This window comes from Chroicocephalus ridibundus, chromosome 1 (assembly GCF_963924245.1).
Source record: "Chroicocephalus ridibundus chromosome 1, bChrRid1.1, whole genome shotgun sequence".
Lineage (NCBI taxonomy): Eukaryota > Metazoa > Chordata > Aves > Charadriiformes > Laridae > Chroicocephalus > Chroicocephalus ridibundus.
Window position 1 is genome coordinate 158,158,179 of NC_086284.1, and position 15,055 is coordinate 158,173,233.

The 15,055-nt window shown below is 37.6% G+C and overlaps 1 protein-coding gene across 2 annotated transcripts in view; it reads left to right on the forward strand.

The window, feature by feature from the left end:
- Window positions 1-15,002, forward strand: part of TRIM24 (tripartite motif containing 24) — a 63,144-nt gene extending 48,142 nt beyond the window's left edge. The window contains exons 11-19 of one of the 2 annotated variants that reach the window (XM_063320311.1): window positions 1,643-1,822; window positions 3,622-3,757; window positions 4,911-4,983; window positions 6,353-6,521; window positions 7,083-7,396; window positions 10,115-10,247; window positions 11,626-11,700; window positions 13,035-13,181; window positions 14,271-15,000. In XM_063320311.1, the coding sequence (XP_063176381.1) occupies window positions 1,643-1,822; window positions 3,622-3,757; window positions 4,911-4,983; window positions 6,353-6,521; window positions 7,083-7,396; window positions 10,115-10,247; window positions 11,626-11,700; window positions 13,035-13,181; window positions 14,271-14,480 (1,437 nt within the window). In that variant the 3' untranslated portion in view covers window positions 14,481-15,000. Of the gene's footprint in view, window positions 1-1,642; window positions 1,823-3,621; window positions 3,758-4,910; window positions 4,984-6,352; window positions 6,522-7,082; window positions 7,397-10,114; window positions 10,248-11,625; window positions 11,701-13,034; window positions 13,182-14,270 lie in introns of both variants that reach the window. The other variant, XM_063320320.1, reaches the window with a different exon arrangement.
- The last annotated feature ends 53 nt before the right edge of the window (window positions 15,003-15,055 follow it).

Here is a 15,055-nt window from a genome sequence, read left to right on the forward strand (position 1 = left end):
TGTGGGACCTCTGCTGAGTAAGACTGATAAATACACAGATACTCGGCAGAAGCAAACACGTCATATGTTTTCTGTGTGTTCAGGAAGGCAAATCTTTATCAAAAAGCATATTAACACGAGTTGTTAGGTATGTGGAAGAAAAGAGAAAATCATGTCACTAGAGGTAAGCAGGGAAGAACCAAATGAATCTGATCTGTGACCCGAGAAGTGGAGTAATACCATTCATGTTTGCAATGCTTATGATGTCAGAGAACTAATTCTAACTAAATTGAAGAAAGCTGTACCGTATCTAAGAGAACCTGTAGTAACAAAACCCAAGTCATTTCTGTGCCTTTGAAAAGAAGATTGGCCTGTCTGCAAGCCTTTCTTTCAAGTATTTTCATTATCTAGTAATCACAGAATCACAGAATGTTTCAGGTTGGAAGGGACCTTAAAGACCATCGAGTTCCAACCCCCCTGCTGTGGTCAGAGACACTTCCCACTAGACCAGGCTGCTCAGAGCCCCATCGAGCCTGGTCTTGATAACTTCCAGGGATTGGGCATCCACAACTTCCCTGGGCAACCTGTTCCAGCGTCTCACCACCCTCACAGTAAAGAACTTCTTCCAAATATCTAATCTAAATCTACCATCTTTCAGTTTAAAATTGTTATCCCTTGTCTTATCCTTACACTCCCTGATAAAGAGTCCCTCCCCATCTTTCCTGTAGCCCCCCTTCAGGTACTGGAAGGCTGCTATAAGGTCTCCCTGGAGCCTTCTCTTCTCCAGGCTGAACAACCCCAATTCTCTCAGCCTGCCCTCGTAGGAGAGGTGCTCCAGCCCTCTCATCATCTTTGTGGCCCTCCTCTCGACCTGCTCCAACAGGTCCATGTCCTTTTTGTGCTGAGTGCTCCAGAGCTGGACTCAGTATTCCAGGTGGGGTCTCACCAGAGCGGCGTAGAGGTAGAATTACCTCCCTCGACCTGCTGTCTTTCTGACAGTAGAAACCAGTAAACAGAATGACTGACTAAAAAGGAATTGAGCAGAGTAAAATTTTGCTTATGGTGGCCATGAAATTCCATTAAAGTAATTGAAAACTGCGTATGCCTAAATGAGAAAGAAATTTAGTCTAACTTGACTGTGCACTTCATATTATGGTGTTAAATGTATATGTGGGTGGAGATCCAGTCAGCATTTCAAATTCTTAATCACTTTAAGTTGTTAAGGGGAAGCACAACATCAAATACTTGGTGGCGTCCAAGTGACACTATAGCTATTTACTTAATAAAGCACTGGAGCAGTTGTGCATTCAGCCTATTATCTGTAATGCTTTTATTTCACTGAAACTGTTACATTTCTCCCACAACACTGTCAATGCACCATGAAATATTAATAGATACTTAACATCGAGATACAGCTTTGAATTTAAGAATTGACATTCATTTCTTCTATTCATAGTTTTCAACTAGGTGTCATCTTCCCTTGTCTTGTAAGATTGGTTCTTGAAATTGGGTAACTTCAGAGTAAATCAGGATTTTATGTTTGAATTCAGCTTCCTGAACTAAGCTTCTTGTTTAACTGCTGATTTAGAACCAGTATATGCAGTCGATGTGATCTGTTGAAAAAAATAGTGCTGAATTGTGGATTATCCTCTTTTCTTTTCAGTGGCAGATCGGCAGTGGACAAACTTCAACTCCCCTTTCAACTGCAAGCAGCACAACATCTACTCCATCCAGCCCCACAGTCACGAGTGCTGTAGGATGTGATGGGAAGACGTACGGTCCCCCAGTGATAGATCTGAGTTCTCCAGTGGGTAGCTCCTACAATCTACCATCTCTTCCTGATGTAAGTGTGACATAAGAGCGATGTTTTGTGGGTTCTATTTTGAAGTAAGTCTTAATGTTTGTGAGAAGTAGAAACCTTCTAGACTGAAATTCTCGCTCTGTTTGTCAAAAGGAGACAGTTCCAGAAAACAGCAATGGAGGATTGCCTACATTTTGCTGTTAGTATTCAGAACTGTTCTGGGAGACAGCTGTTAGGACAACTAAGAAAAATAACATTGCAGGTTGTAATTGTAATTGACTTGTTTATTTGGATGTTGCATATTTTTCTGTCACCTCCCATAATGATACTAATAAAAACAAGTTAGCTTTCGTTTACCAGTGTCCATAGATAGCACTGTTTGCTGATGGTATTTATGGTAAATTTTTAACATTTTTTAAATACATTTTTAACTCATTGAAGGGGCTATCTTAGGTAGATATTAATTGTTGGTATACTGGATATATTCCATATATCTTTTCCTTTTGGTACTTCTTTTCTTTGTTTATTTAGAACATGTCTTTGGGCTGGTGATAGAAGGAGCATCGTAAGATCATCGTTTCTTAAGCTTCTAAACTTCTCTTTTGTAGTTTCTTCTGATACATGTTTGTCAGAGGTCCATGTTGAGTTTTAGTCGGTTGACTTTATTCTTTCAATTAACTGCTGAGCCTATTTTTGTGGTCTAATGTTTGTCGGTAGCTGAGATGTCATGGTTTTCTAGTCATAATTTGCTGTTACTCCCTGTTTCTCTCACTTGCATTTCGTTCTCACCAATAAACTCTCAGATAAAAGTGTTATATTTTTTACATAGAGTACAGAATCACAGTATCTGTCAGAGTTAAAAGGTGAACTACACAACACGATCATGAACTATTGAGTCTGTGAGATATTTTAGCATACTGATTTTTGAGCAGAGTATTATGAACTCTTCTGCTTGTATATGGTTACGTTTATGCTATTAAGATACATGGCCCAAATCACTGCAAATATGCTGACCTAGCAGAGGCTTCTGCATCCACTTCGGATAAGTCTAGCTTATAAATGGAAATGTCAGTGGTCAATGCAGTTGATAACAGTGGACTTGTGAGGTGTCTGGATAACTGAGGAAACTGATACCAAAGTGACCTATTTTCTTATCAAACATGATCTTATGTATTGCAAAAACCCTAACATTTCAAAAGGTCATTTCTCTTGATCAAACCAGATTGTGTAATTTTTGCAGATAGTTAGAATGGTAAATTGGGAGTCCCTAAAACAGAGTTCAGTTGTCTGGCCTGGACTGTGGGTGGAAAGAACAGGTGCTGGTTTGCTGTTTGCATTTTCAGTCAATATGCGTGGCCCCTGCCCAGAAGGTATGTGGGACAGATGAAATTGAATGTCCTTTAGGTTCTTCCAGTCCCGTTAAACAGTAGTGGATTAAGGGGTAGTTTGTGTATCTCCTATTACCTTTTTTTAGAGTATATAATGTGAGCATGTCAAAAGAAGGAGTGGAGATAAAAATTCATCTCATGCTTCAGTGTGTGAAAACTACCTGTCTGATGTAAGCCTTCTGTAGCTGATGGAGAAAAACTGGCACTTACAGAATCATCTGATCTTAAAGTACTGTCTGGATTTGGCCATTTCTTTTCTTTTTAGAGAAAAACAAGATGACCTGTTTTAAAGTAATCACTGCACTTTTTGGATAGCATTTTGGTCTTCAACTTCAAAGTAACAGTATGGCAGAAGTGTGGAGTTTTGTTGTTGTTTGGGGGGGTGGGCGTTGTTGTGGGGTTTTTTTTTCCTTCCCCGTACTAACTGTTTCCCCTCTTTTCCCCACCTTTTAGATTGATTGTTCAGGAAACATCACACTGGATAATGTTGTACGGAAGGATGGCACTGCAGAGCAGAATCAGCCAAAACCCCCTTCAAACAGAACCGTGCAGTCACCAAATTCATCGGTACCATCGCCAGGCCTCTCAGGTAATTGGAATGTGGTGCAATTTTCTGTTTAAGTGGTGTAATGGTAAAATCCAAAGTGGCAATGTTAACACTGGTATCAGAATTAATTACTTCTATTTCATATCAAAGATGAGAAATATGAAAGTGAAGGCAAAGTTGTGGAAACCCTAGTAGGAGGTAAAGATGGGACAATATTGTAGCACTGTGAACAAAAATAAATGGACAGATCTTAAAAATATGGAGGGAAAAACATAACAGATTTTAGCAAATGGTATAGAAATCCATGGAAAAATGGCACTCACACCAAATTAAAACCTAGAAGCTATGATAAGAGACAAGTATTTGAAAAAGCAAAATAGGATGTAACAGGAGACAGTGGCTACAAGTGGTGCCTTGCGGAGTTCAACTTGGCTATTAGAAAATCTTTTTCACCGGAAAGGTTGTGCAGCACTGACACATGTTTACCAGAGAAGTTATTATTATGGGTAGCTAAATGTGGTGGACTTGAAGGACCCAGGGGATTCCTGTCACCATGCCTGGTGGCAATCAGCAGCTGCTCCTTACTCCCTTTTCCCAGTCCGGCCTGTGGTGAGGCTACGTGAGCGTGAATTCCCAATAAGCGCTCATGCAACGTTCGTGCACTCACATGGCGTTCACATGGTTGGGCAGATGAGCTGAAATAGACAGATAATGCATTCACAGACAGCACAAACAGCCCACTCTGCTGTCGCAGGACTAATGCTCAGCAAAAATGTCCTTCACAAGTCTTTCAACTCTCTGGTCCCCAGACCTTTGGTCTCTCTCATATCTGGCCCCCAGACTTCTTTCTACTCGCCAGCTCATCTGGCTTGAAGTTTCCTAGCAGATTTCCTGAGAGATCTGCTAGAATTTAACAAGGTAAGACAAAAACAAACTGCAGTGATCAGATGGAGGGGGCAGCCAGGCGAAGGTACTGACCCATCAGCCTGCTTACATGCAGTGGGCCCTTTTTTAGTCCTCTCCTTGAAGTATTATCCCATGTTTCTCATCCTCATGAATTTATATTAGATGAAATATGGGTTAAATAAATGCCACTGTGGCAGAATTTTTTCCCAAAACCTATGGACTTCTCTGAGTCTCATCTCAGACTTGGCACAGACCCGTGTTTTGTTCTAATCTGATTCTTCTATCCTAGGAGGAGTCAGTGTGACAAACATACACCCTCCAATCCGTTCACCCAGTGCCTCCAGTGTTGGCAGCAGAGAGAGGTAAGGAAAGAGTGGGAGAGAAGAAAATGTAACTTCCACCTCCATAGAACATGTCTCAGTCTCTTCTCTCATTAATGCATGTAGAAGTCAATTTGCCTCACCTTCTCTGCTAACAGGCCAGGCCTGATGGTTATTACAGCACTCTTTGCGTTCTAAAAGTAGTAATTTCATTCGTAATGTATTAATAGCACATCTAAAAATATATTAACTCTGTAAATGATGGCTAGGTTGGCATTATTAAAAGAATGCAAATTCTAAATTAGGTTTTAAATTCAGAAAAATCGGCTAAAGGAGAAAGTTGCATATTGAAAGTCCTCGTGGAACTATAAATGACTTCAGATTCAAGGAAATGATGTTACAGAGAGAGTTATTAAGACTTCTGCCATAATACAGTTAGTTAAGTAAGCATTAGATATCTACTGAGAGTCTACACAAATGTTTTTATCCCTTAGTGATGGAATATTAATGAACAAATAGATTTACACAATGTTGTTTGAAGAGTGCAGATCCATTAATGTGTTCCAATAAATTAGGGCATACATCTGACATGAGATTAATTTTTCATGCAGAGAAAAATCAGATGACATTCATCCTACTTGAATTGGAAATGCAGGTGCTTTTTAATATAGAATACCTTTTGCTCTATTCCATTTACACAGTAAATTCTGTGAAGGACCCTTATGAACTGTTTAAATGTTTGTCTGAAGAGTTTTTTACTTGCATTTATAAAAATGTGATTCGACCTGCTGCTGCTTGAATTAATTTTGTTAAAATTCTTTATTATTAAAAAAAAAGCTGATATTTTTGAGTTTAGTTGTCCATCCTGTTATGACTGAACACATGAAAAAAGACAGATCTAGTTCTAAAAGTGGGGCCCTAGTTTTGATAGAGCTGCAAGACTGTAAGAAACTCTTTCAAGATAATGTAAATATGTGTTTTATCTGGCCTATTCGCTTGAGTGGTTTACAATGATCAGTTCAGCTCTGGAGAAACATTGGCCTTCCTCAAAATCCAGCTGCATCTCTTCCAAAGTGGAATGATCTTCAGTGGAAGTGCTTGTTTGTGTATGACCTAAAAGAAATGGAGATTATTTGCAAATCTTGCACTAATGGGAAGTCAAACCATGAGTAATTCTCTGGTTCTGGAACTGCAGCATTAAAATTTTCCGGTTTTGTAATGTCCTTGCAATGTACATCAAAGGAAATAAGCTTGGATGTTGTGTTCTATAGAATTAATACTGTAGTGCTCAGGACTCAAAAGAAGCAAAATAGATCAGCTTCCTGAGGTCTCGGAAAGCATCAGTGTAAAAAGGCATCCCGTTCTGACTCTTAATTTTCATTTTTTCCTACTTTTTTTCTGTCATTTACAGTTCTGGCTCCTCCAGCAGGCCACCAGGAGCTGATTCTACACATAAAGTCCCAGTTGTTATGTTGGAGCCGATCAGAATTAAACAGGAGTCAAGTGCATCAAATGAGAACTTTGATTTCCCAATTGTTATAGTGAAGCAAGAAACAGATGAGGAATCCCGGCCTCGGAATGTAATATTAATAGTTATAAAGATCTCCTTTCTCTTTGGTGGGGAGGGTATTTTGTATTTATGGGGAATAAAGTAATTTACTGATATTCTGTTGGGGACTTTTTCAGGGGAAAACTGAAAAGCTGAAGATACTGGCATAAAAGGAAGAGGTGAAATTCAGAATCAGACTAGTTCTGCTGCCAATTCAATTAGTTAACTGGCATGATCAGACTGCTTTTATCCATTGAAAACCTGGGAAGGCAGGAAATAGCTTGCAAACATCAAATTTTCATGTGATGCTAGGAAGTGTTACAAATCATAGTGCATTAATATGCATATATAAGGTTGCTAGACTTTGGGGGCATTATTTTTTATTACTGGAGCAATAAGCAATAAATAGCCTTTCATAGCTAATTTCTAGTGTTTAGTTGCCTGGTGCTATAGTACGATAGTAATTTTTGCATGTTGCAAGTTGTATGGCTGCTTGCATATAAATTTGTTACTCTGGTCAGTTTACTTGTCATTAGGGTCATGTAAATTCACATAAATATTAAAATCTGTCTTCCTTTGTTTCTTCTTACAGGCCACCTTTTCAAGAAGCATCCTTACTTCATTGCTGTTAGATAGCAATCATAATTCCACTTCTGATGAAGCTGTCTTAAGAACAGATGCGCCGGACAGCACAGATGATCAACCAGGGATACTGCAGGAGAACACATCCAGTGGGAAGACAGGATGGATAGGCCCACCCCATATAGGGGAGGGCAGAAAAGAGGATGATCCCAATGAGGATTGGTGTGCCGTATGTCAAAATGGAGGGGAGCTCCTTTGCTGTGAGAAGTGTCCCAAAGTATTCCATCTTTCTTGTCATGTCCCTACATTGAAGAGCTTTCCAAGGTAATTAATGACCCCTTCAATTCCATCTAAACCTGGATTAAAAGACATAAGCTTTGTTTCGTGAAACGTAGTACAAGAAGTTTCAGCCTCCAAGGAAGCAGTGTCTTCTTTGAAGTCTTGAATCCAGAAAATTGGAATTTGCATTGAAACTCCAGTTTAAATTTAGAGGTTTGCAGCCACAACAATAAAACTCTTCACTTATTTGGCAGTTAAGCAAGATCACTTATATCAAGGGCATCTATTACTGAAATTGGGCCACAGAATTACCAATCTGTTATAAAATGTTTTAAGAGTGACAGAAAAAATTTACATTTCTTTAATAGTGATAACAATAATAATTGTAACAAACAACAACTTTAAAGAAAAATCTAAGCTAATATAGTATTAAATATATTACTTTCTGTAGTGCTAAACACGGCTACAGTCCAAGCATGGGATATAGTGACTGACGTCTTGTGGTAGCATCTTGTTCAACGTTGAAATAAGCAGTAGGTTTTCTTGATTGGCTGTTACAAAACAGCTACTCAGTTTCTTGAGTTTCAAAATACAGTCTTAACTGTCATTCGCTTCTGGAATTAGTGTCTTTGGTTAAAATAAATGGCATTTTGCAGTGTTCCAACTCGGAAATGCCACACATTAAGCTTATTAGTATTAAAGGATAGAAACATCTGTCATAACATGTTCATTGTTTAATGCTTTTGTAAATATTAGGTTTTTCTTATTAAATATCAGCATAGTTTGCTGGTGTAAAACATTTGGATAGCAACTTAGTTTAGTACATTCATCATCTCTGTGGTACTCTGAACAAGCGTACTTCTGCAAGCATATCTACTCTTTTCCCTTTTGAAACTTCAAATTACATTTGGGGTTTTTTTTTAAATAAAATACGATTTTATGTTACAGCTTTGTGCCATAAGCAAAACCCAGTAAAGTTACAGCAGGCACTTAAACTAATAAAAATTTGTGCCTTTCTGACAATAAAAAAAAAAATCTTTAAGCAGGTATATAACTATATTTACAAGCCTTTGTTTCTATTAAAAGCAAAGCTCCAAGAATAAGTCTTTAAAATTTTTCTTTTTTACTGGGTCATTCTGTGGAAACTGAGATGATGATGTCCAGGGGAGGGGCAAGGGAGCCAAAACCAACTTTTCTGACAAGTGCTCAGAGCTGTAAAAGTGCGTATTAATACAAGTGTTCCTGGACTTCAGAGCCATGGTTAGCTTAATTTTTCTCCTGGCTTCTGATGTATGTGTCAGGTTTTTGTTCTCATTTTGTGGTTTTTTGGGGTTTTTTTCAGCTGTAACAAACACTCTGCTTAACAAACTTTGGTCTCTTAGCATTAGTTTGTTCAAACGCACAAAATAATTCCTTTATTATTGTATCAGCATTGTCAGTCTACTTCTTTCATGATTGCTTTTTGTTCTTGCTTCAGGTGGATAGATCAATTTCCCCTATATATTTACAACGTCACTGCATCTTTTTTCCTTCACTCCAATGCACCACACTTTCTGATTCTTGGATATTTAAATGCATCATTCCGCCGTCTTTCATGTTTCCTGTTTTCTTGTATCATATGATATTTAGATCATGGCCTGTATCTGTTTTTGTATATCTGCCACATCATTTCTGTGATGCTAGTCCAGGCACAGAGGTGACACTGTCATATAAAGAACTCCATCAACTTAAGACAGTAAAAGATAAAAGTCTCTTTGAAGAAAGATGCCCATTATTCAGTACTCTATGCTACGACTAACAGATGGTGGAAATCTTTGGATTACTCTGAATAAAAACCAGTAAGATTTTTTTGTTAACTTGGAAAGTCTTCTGCCTTACTACCAAAATGAATTAAAAGGTACTTTAGAAACTATTTCCCATTTGCAAAGATATTATTATTACAACAGACCTCTGAGTAAATAAATACACGCAGTTAGATCTCATAACTGGGTATTGCTGAATTCTGTCTGCTATGTAAGAAGTACAATTCAGCCCTCTTGTGGTTGACTGCAAGCATGCATGTTTCTATGGTTGTGGAGAACTCTATTAAAAACATAATCTCTTTATACGTTTTTCAAAACTTTGAGGTTCACAAATCGTATTAGAGAATCAGTAAGCAGAACTAATTTTCTCATAATCTTATGCTTTTACGTAAATCCATAGGGTTTTCCTAAATTAACTGATAAAATTGTGAACAGTTCAAAATTTTAGGGAGTGAAGAATTTCCAGTTTTCAAAAAAACCTTGTCGAGGGTAATCTATATGGAGTTAATAATATGTTGTAGATCAAGCTTGTGGAGAGAATATATAGTTCTCACCATGTAGCATAACGCTTTTCCTTCCGTTTGGCCTATACGATTCCTTCAGTCTCTCTGTAGTTAGGAAATGGAACTCTTAATAGTCCTTTGGTTGAATCCTGTGAGCTCAAGTGAAAAAGTTCAGTACTTAAAAAGGCAGGCACCATTTTTCTTTTATGACAAACCATTTTTCTGTTATGATACCTTAAATGACGCCAGTGCCATTAAAAAGGAAACAAAGTTCTAAGAAAGCATCTTTACCAGCAGTCTCTGCCTTTTGTAGCGTTTAAAAAAGACACCACCAACACAACACGCGATGCAGAAAAAAACATCCCGCAAATGAGGAGCTTATCCAGAAATATGTGGAAAGCCTTTTGTCAAGAGTGTGTTACATCACTGAGGTCAATGTGTCTGTTTGTCCTCTTTAGTGGAGAGTGGATTTGTACATTCTGTCGGGATTTGTCCAAGCCAGAAGTTGAATATGACTGTGATAAACCCGCTCACAGCTCTGAAAAAAGAAAATTGGACGACACTGTGGGTTTGGCGCCAATAGACCGTAGGGTAAGGATAAAATGAGTACTGTCTTGCTGCTTCTTGTATTCTGAAATGTATGCATATTTTAAAAAGTGGTGGTAAAAAATGAGAATTAAGTTTTTAAATAATATCTGAGATCAAGGCTGCCTTCGTGTGAACATGCTGAAAACACACGCTGGATGTCTGAGAAGCGGTTGTGATCTGGTGCTCCAAACTGAGACGGTGTTGTAGGAATTACGAGTGCTGTTTCTAACAGAGCTCTTGTACACAGAGCCCTTGCATTGAGATTTTTTTTTTTCTCCGTTTGTGCTTTCCAAATTTGGCATAGATTGACATTATCAACTAATGGTTTTAGTCTTTAAAGCACTTTGTCAACATCCTTTGAAAAAATTAAGGTAGCTCATTCACAATGAATATATAGAGAGATGCAATATTGATCCTGCAGAGATTAACACAAGTCACTGGGTATAACTGCTGTCCTTTTGCAGCTTGAAATGGTCTGATGGAAAAGTTACAAAGCAAGCAGTGGGTCTCCAACTTTTGTTTTTCTCTTAAACTTCAGAGTTAAAAAAAAATAAAAAGCCTTTGAGCAGACGGTTGAACTGCTTGACAGAATCTTTTGGATTCTTGAGGTTTTGGGGGGTTTCTTGCCTTTTTTGAGTTTTGAGCTGCACCAGGAACTTTCAGCAGTGTTTTACTTGGTTTCAGTTGGCAACTTGTCTAAATACACTGAAATTAGCATTTTATTTGGGGTCTTAGTCTACCTGTAGAACCATTATTTATATGTGCTGCTGTCTAAAAGGAAAAAATCTAGCCCTGTTTGCATTTTGCTTTAAATGTAAGTTATAAAAATGTAAGATAAGTCCTGTAAATATTCTGATAAAGGATCAGCAAGCATAAAATCACACGAAACTGTTTTTAGAATCTCTTTCAAGGTTCAAGATCCAGTTTAATATATTTGGATACACAAAGAAAAGATATTCCTTCCTGCTGCTAACAGAAAGCACTGTAGGCTTTGCAGTTACAGAGCGGTTATACCCAGATCGGGAAAAATACTACTGCTGTTTCTGAATATTTGTAAAGCACTAGGAGCCACACATGCTTTTTTATTCCCTGGAATGTATGCTGGGCTCAGCAAATTATGAATAACGCTGTTAGTAATTGTATGAGGTTTCATAGCACGCATTTGAAAGTTGATAATGATATATCTGTTGCAGAGAAGGAATACTGTAGGCCACTAGTTATGACAGTTAATGTTGCTTCCAAACACAGTTCCTGTGCTCACTTTTCTGCTTAGGGGCTGGGGAGTACTGAGCATCTGTTTCGTATTCTCTGTAGTTTGTTATTTTAGAACAAATCACGTAGGATCCTCTAATTACTTGGGTATCTATTTTTCTTGACACAGAAGTGTGAAAGACTGCTGCTATACCTCTACTGTCATGAAATGAGTCTTGCTTTTCAAGATCCGGTTCCTCCCACAGTATGTACTTCACTTCTTTCCATTTTATGTTAGTAGCATAATTGGCAAGTTTCTGGTGGCATTTTTATGTCCTATCACGGTCCAGATTGGGAAGTTAAGTTTCCCAGACATTGAGTGTATTAAACATGTTTAATTTTATTAAAACTAACTGAAGGGGAGTTAAAATTTGAAACATTGGGTTGGAAAGGGTTTTCCTAGTAAAATTCCACAAGAACTGATGTTACTGAATACTTCAAAAATAGACACAAAATGTAAGCTCTAACACGGTCTGCTGATTTCACAATGTTGAGTGATATCAGTAAAAAAGTGAATTGGGTCGTTTGTTTTTGTTTTTTTTTTTTAAATTACCTGATTTTGAAAATTAAGGTACTCCATATTAGTAATATGAAATTGAATTTCTTATTATTAGCTTGAAATGTGTTAGTTTAAAAAGGTAAACAATAGCTGGGTGCATTATAAGTCTAAGGATACACAAAGACTTACTAGCATGATCAGATGAAAAGTACCTCTTTTATGTTCTTCAATACAAGCCAATGGGAAAAGAATTCATCAATAAGTAATATGCTCCTATGCACCCCGTTTATTTAATTTGAATAAGAATTTTTCTTCTGAAGAACATTCCACAAAGTCTAATAAGAAATGGCACAAGGGATTAATTTAATACTCATATGATGGTCATGTATTACTAAATTCGTATGAATTTTGTATTATATTCACATTTAGTATTATTCACATTAAAATGTGAATCTAGGAAAAAAGTATAAAAATATCATCATTGGGTTTCATATCTTATTTTCTGATTTCTAATTCTTTCTAAAGAAAGAATAAATCTTAATCCTACAACCACAGTTTGAGTGCCAAAATCATTGATATCTCTGAAATACTCCACCATTTCCAAGGACGTATTTCATGACCAAAATTAATTTTAAGCAACCCACATACCATCTCCATTTGAGTGTGTTGCCAAAGTTGTCATATGGTGGTCCTTAGAGTGAAACTTAATAGATGGCTCATTTGACTACATCCAAAAATAATGCCCGAATCAGTTGCTCTATCATATATAGTCAATGTAGGTAGGGTTTTTATTTGTTTTTCTTTTATTTTAAAATAGGCTTTGGAAGAAGTATATTTTAGCCAGCAAAACTAGCATATGTCACTGTTACTCCAGAAACTGTCTGCATATATATAAAAAGTACAATTCTTACATCTTAGAATTATACTTTGAAGATGTGACTAAATCTTGCCCTCTCCCTCAGAGCTAAAGGTTTGTAAAACAATAAATAATGAACATGACTGCATTTGGTAAAAAAAAAAAAAATCTATTCTCCATTTAGGTTCCTGATTACTACAAAATAATCAAAAAGCCTATGGACTTGTCAACCATCAAGAAAAGACTTGAAGTGACCAATTCATATACAAAGCTGGAAGATTTTGTGGCTGATTTCAGACTGATTTTCCAAAACTGTGCTGAATTTAATGAGGTTAGATGCTTTTATCTGGTTTTGTAGGCTTAGTTGCTTTCAGGAAAACTGCAGTGGGGGTAGAACTTACGACACAAGAACTTATTGTATGAAACTTATTTTGATTGTGAGGCTGCAGTGAAACCATAGATCACATTTGAAACTACTGTGGTGTTAGAAGACTATGCAGTGGAGATCCTTCCATAGGAGGACGGAGGATTGTAACAAACAAGCTAGCTGAATGGCAGGACAGCAAGTAAAGAATAGGACAATTATTTATCGTAGAAGTTAATGGTGGGCATTTGGTTTAAAAATTGGTTTAATCCTCCTTGCCTCAAATCTGAAATTGAGTGGGATTTTCATTCTGGGAGGTCTGTACTCACCCTTGTGATTTCTAGTTGTATTGTTGAGTGATTGTTATTAATCCCTCACTGCACATAAGGGAACACATGGTGAAAAAGGGATGCAGGTACCGAGTGGACCACAAAAAGAGAGAGAATTACAGTGGGAATTAAAGGCTTCTCTGAGTGGCCCCAGTGAGGTTCTCGTCCCGTCACCTTTGATACTTCCTGCCATGGTGACCTCCGCTTCAGGAAACTGATCAGCCATGGTGGCTATGAATGAGTTCAGGACTGCCTGGTCTTCCAGGTCATGATGATCATCTATCCTAGTAATATTTTTCACCGCAATGAAAAAAAGTCTGTAAGCTACAGAAATTCTAGCATTTCAAACAGTCGTTCCTAAATACTTTAACACCCCGAAGGCATACCTATGTATTTCACAGTATAACCCAACTTTTTTTTTTTTTTTTAAAGTCAGGATTTAAGAGTTTTTAGAATCTATGCAGCTTTCAGAACCCAGGCAGTATGGCTTTTGCAATAGGCTTCTGTGATAATCCATCAGAGAAGAAAGTTGTTGAGGGTGTTGGCCAAAATATCTACCCTTGCCCTCTGTTTTGCAGGCTTGTGCTCTTTGGGACCATGTGTTCCACAGGTGCCATTCTTACTGCCGATTTATTTTTTGTAGTTTGCAAAAGCACCTAAGGTACCTAGTGTGATCTATGGATAAAGCTATTTTGTGATACATTGATGTTGTTAATTCACCCCACAGCCTGATTCAGAAGTGGCCGATGCCGGCATGAAACTTGAAGCGTACTTTGAAGAACTTCTAAGCAACCTTTATCCTGAGAGAAAGTTCCCTGTACAACCCAGCTGCCAGAGTGAAAAAGATAATCCAGAACTTACTGATGACTCGGATGATGACTTTGTGCAGCCCCGGAAAAAACGCCTCAAAGGAGAAGACCGTCAGTTGCTTAAATGAGCTGTATGTGTTACTGCGGAACGTTTTTTAAAAACTAAGAATATTTATCACTGTTAATTGTAAAAAGGGGAAAAACCACAACTGCTTTGACTTGTAGGTTTGTGGATATTTACTGGACTTTCTACCCCTTGTTTGAAACACAAATCTAATGGAGATCAAGGCATATGGAGAGCTTTTCTGGAGTTCCAAACTTCCATCGTACTTCTGGAGCAGCACAGAAATTGCCACTTGCGTGGGGTGACAGCTGTTTAACTTTTACTTTGAGAATGAAAAGAAGTTTGTACAGAATTGAACTTTAAAACATTACATGGGTTCAACATGTGGCTTTCTGAGTTTGAAAAAAATGTGATCTCACCAGACTTTTAATTTTACCAAAGGCATGTGGCTGGCCATAATTTGATTTCTTTGTACTGTATTTAACACAAGCCATGAAAACAGATGGTGTAATATTATTGTCCTGCAATATTGACTGGTACAACAAAAGTGTAGTTGCCCCCAAAGAAGTTACTGGTAATTTTAAAATGTAAGGGAGAGTGTATTAAAAAGAACTTTAAAAAAAAGAAAATAATTTGTTT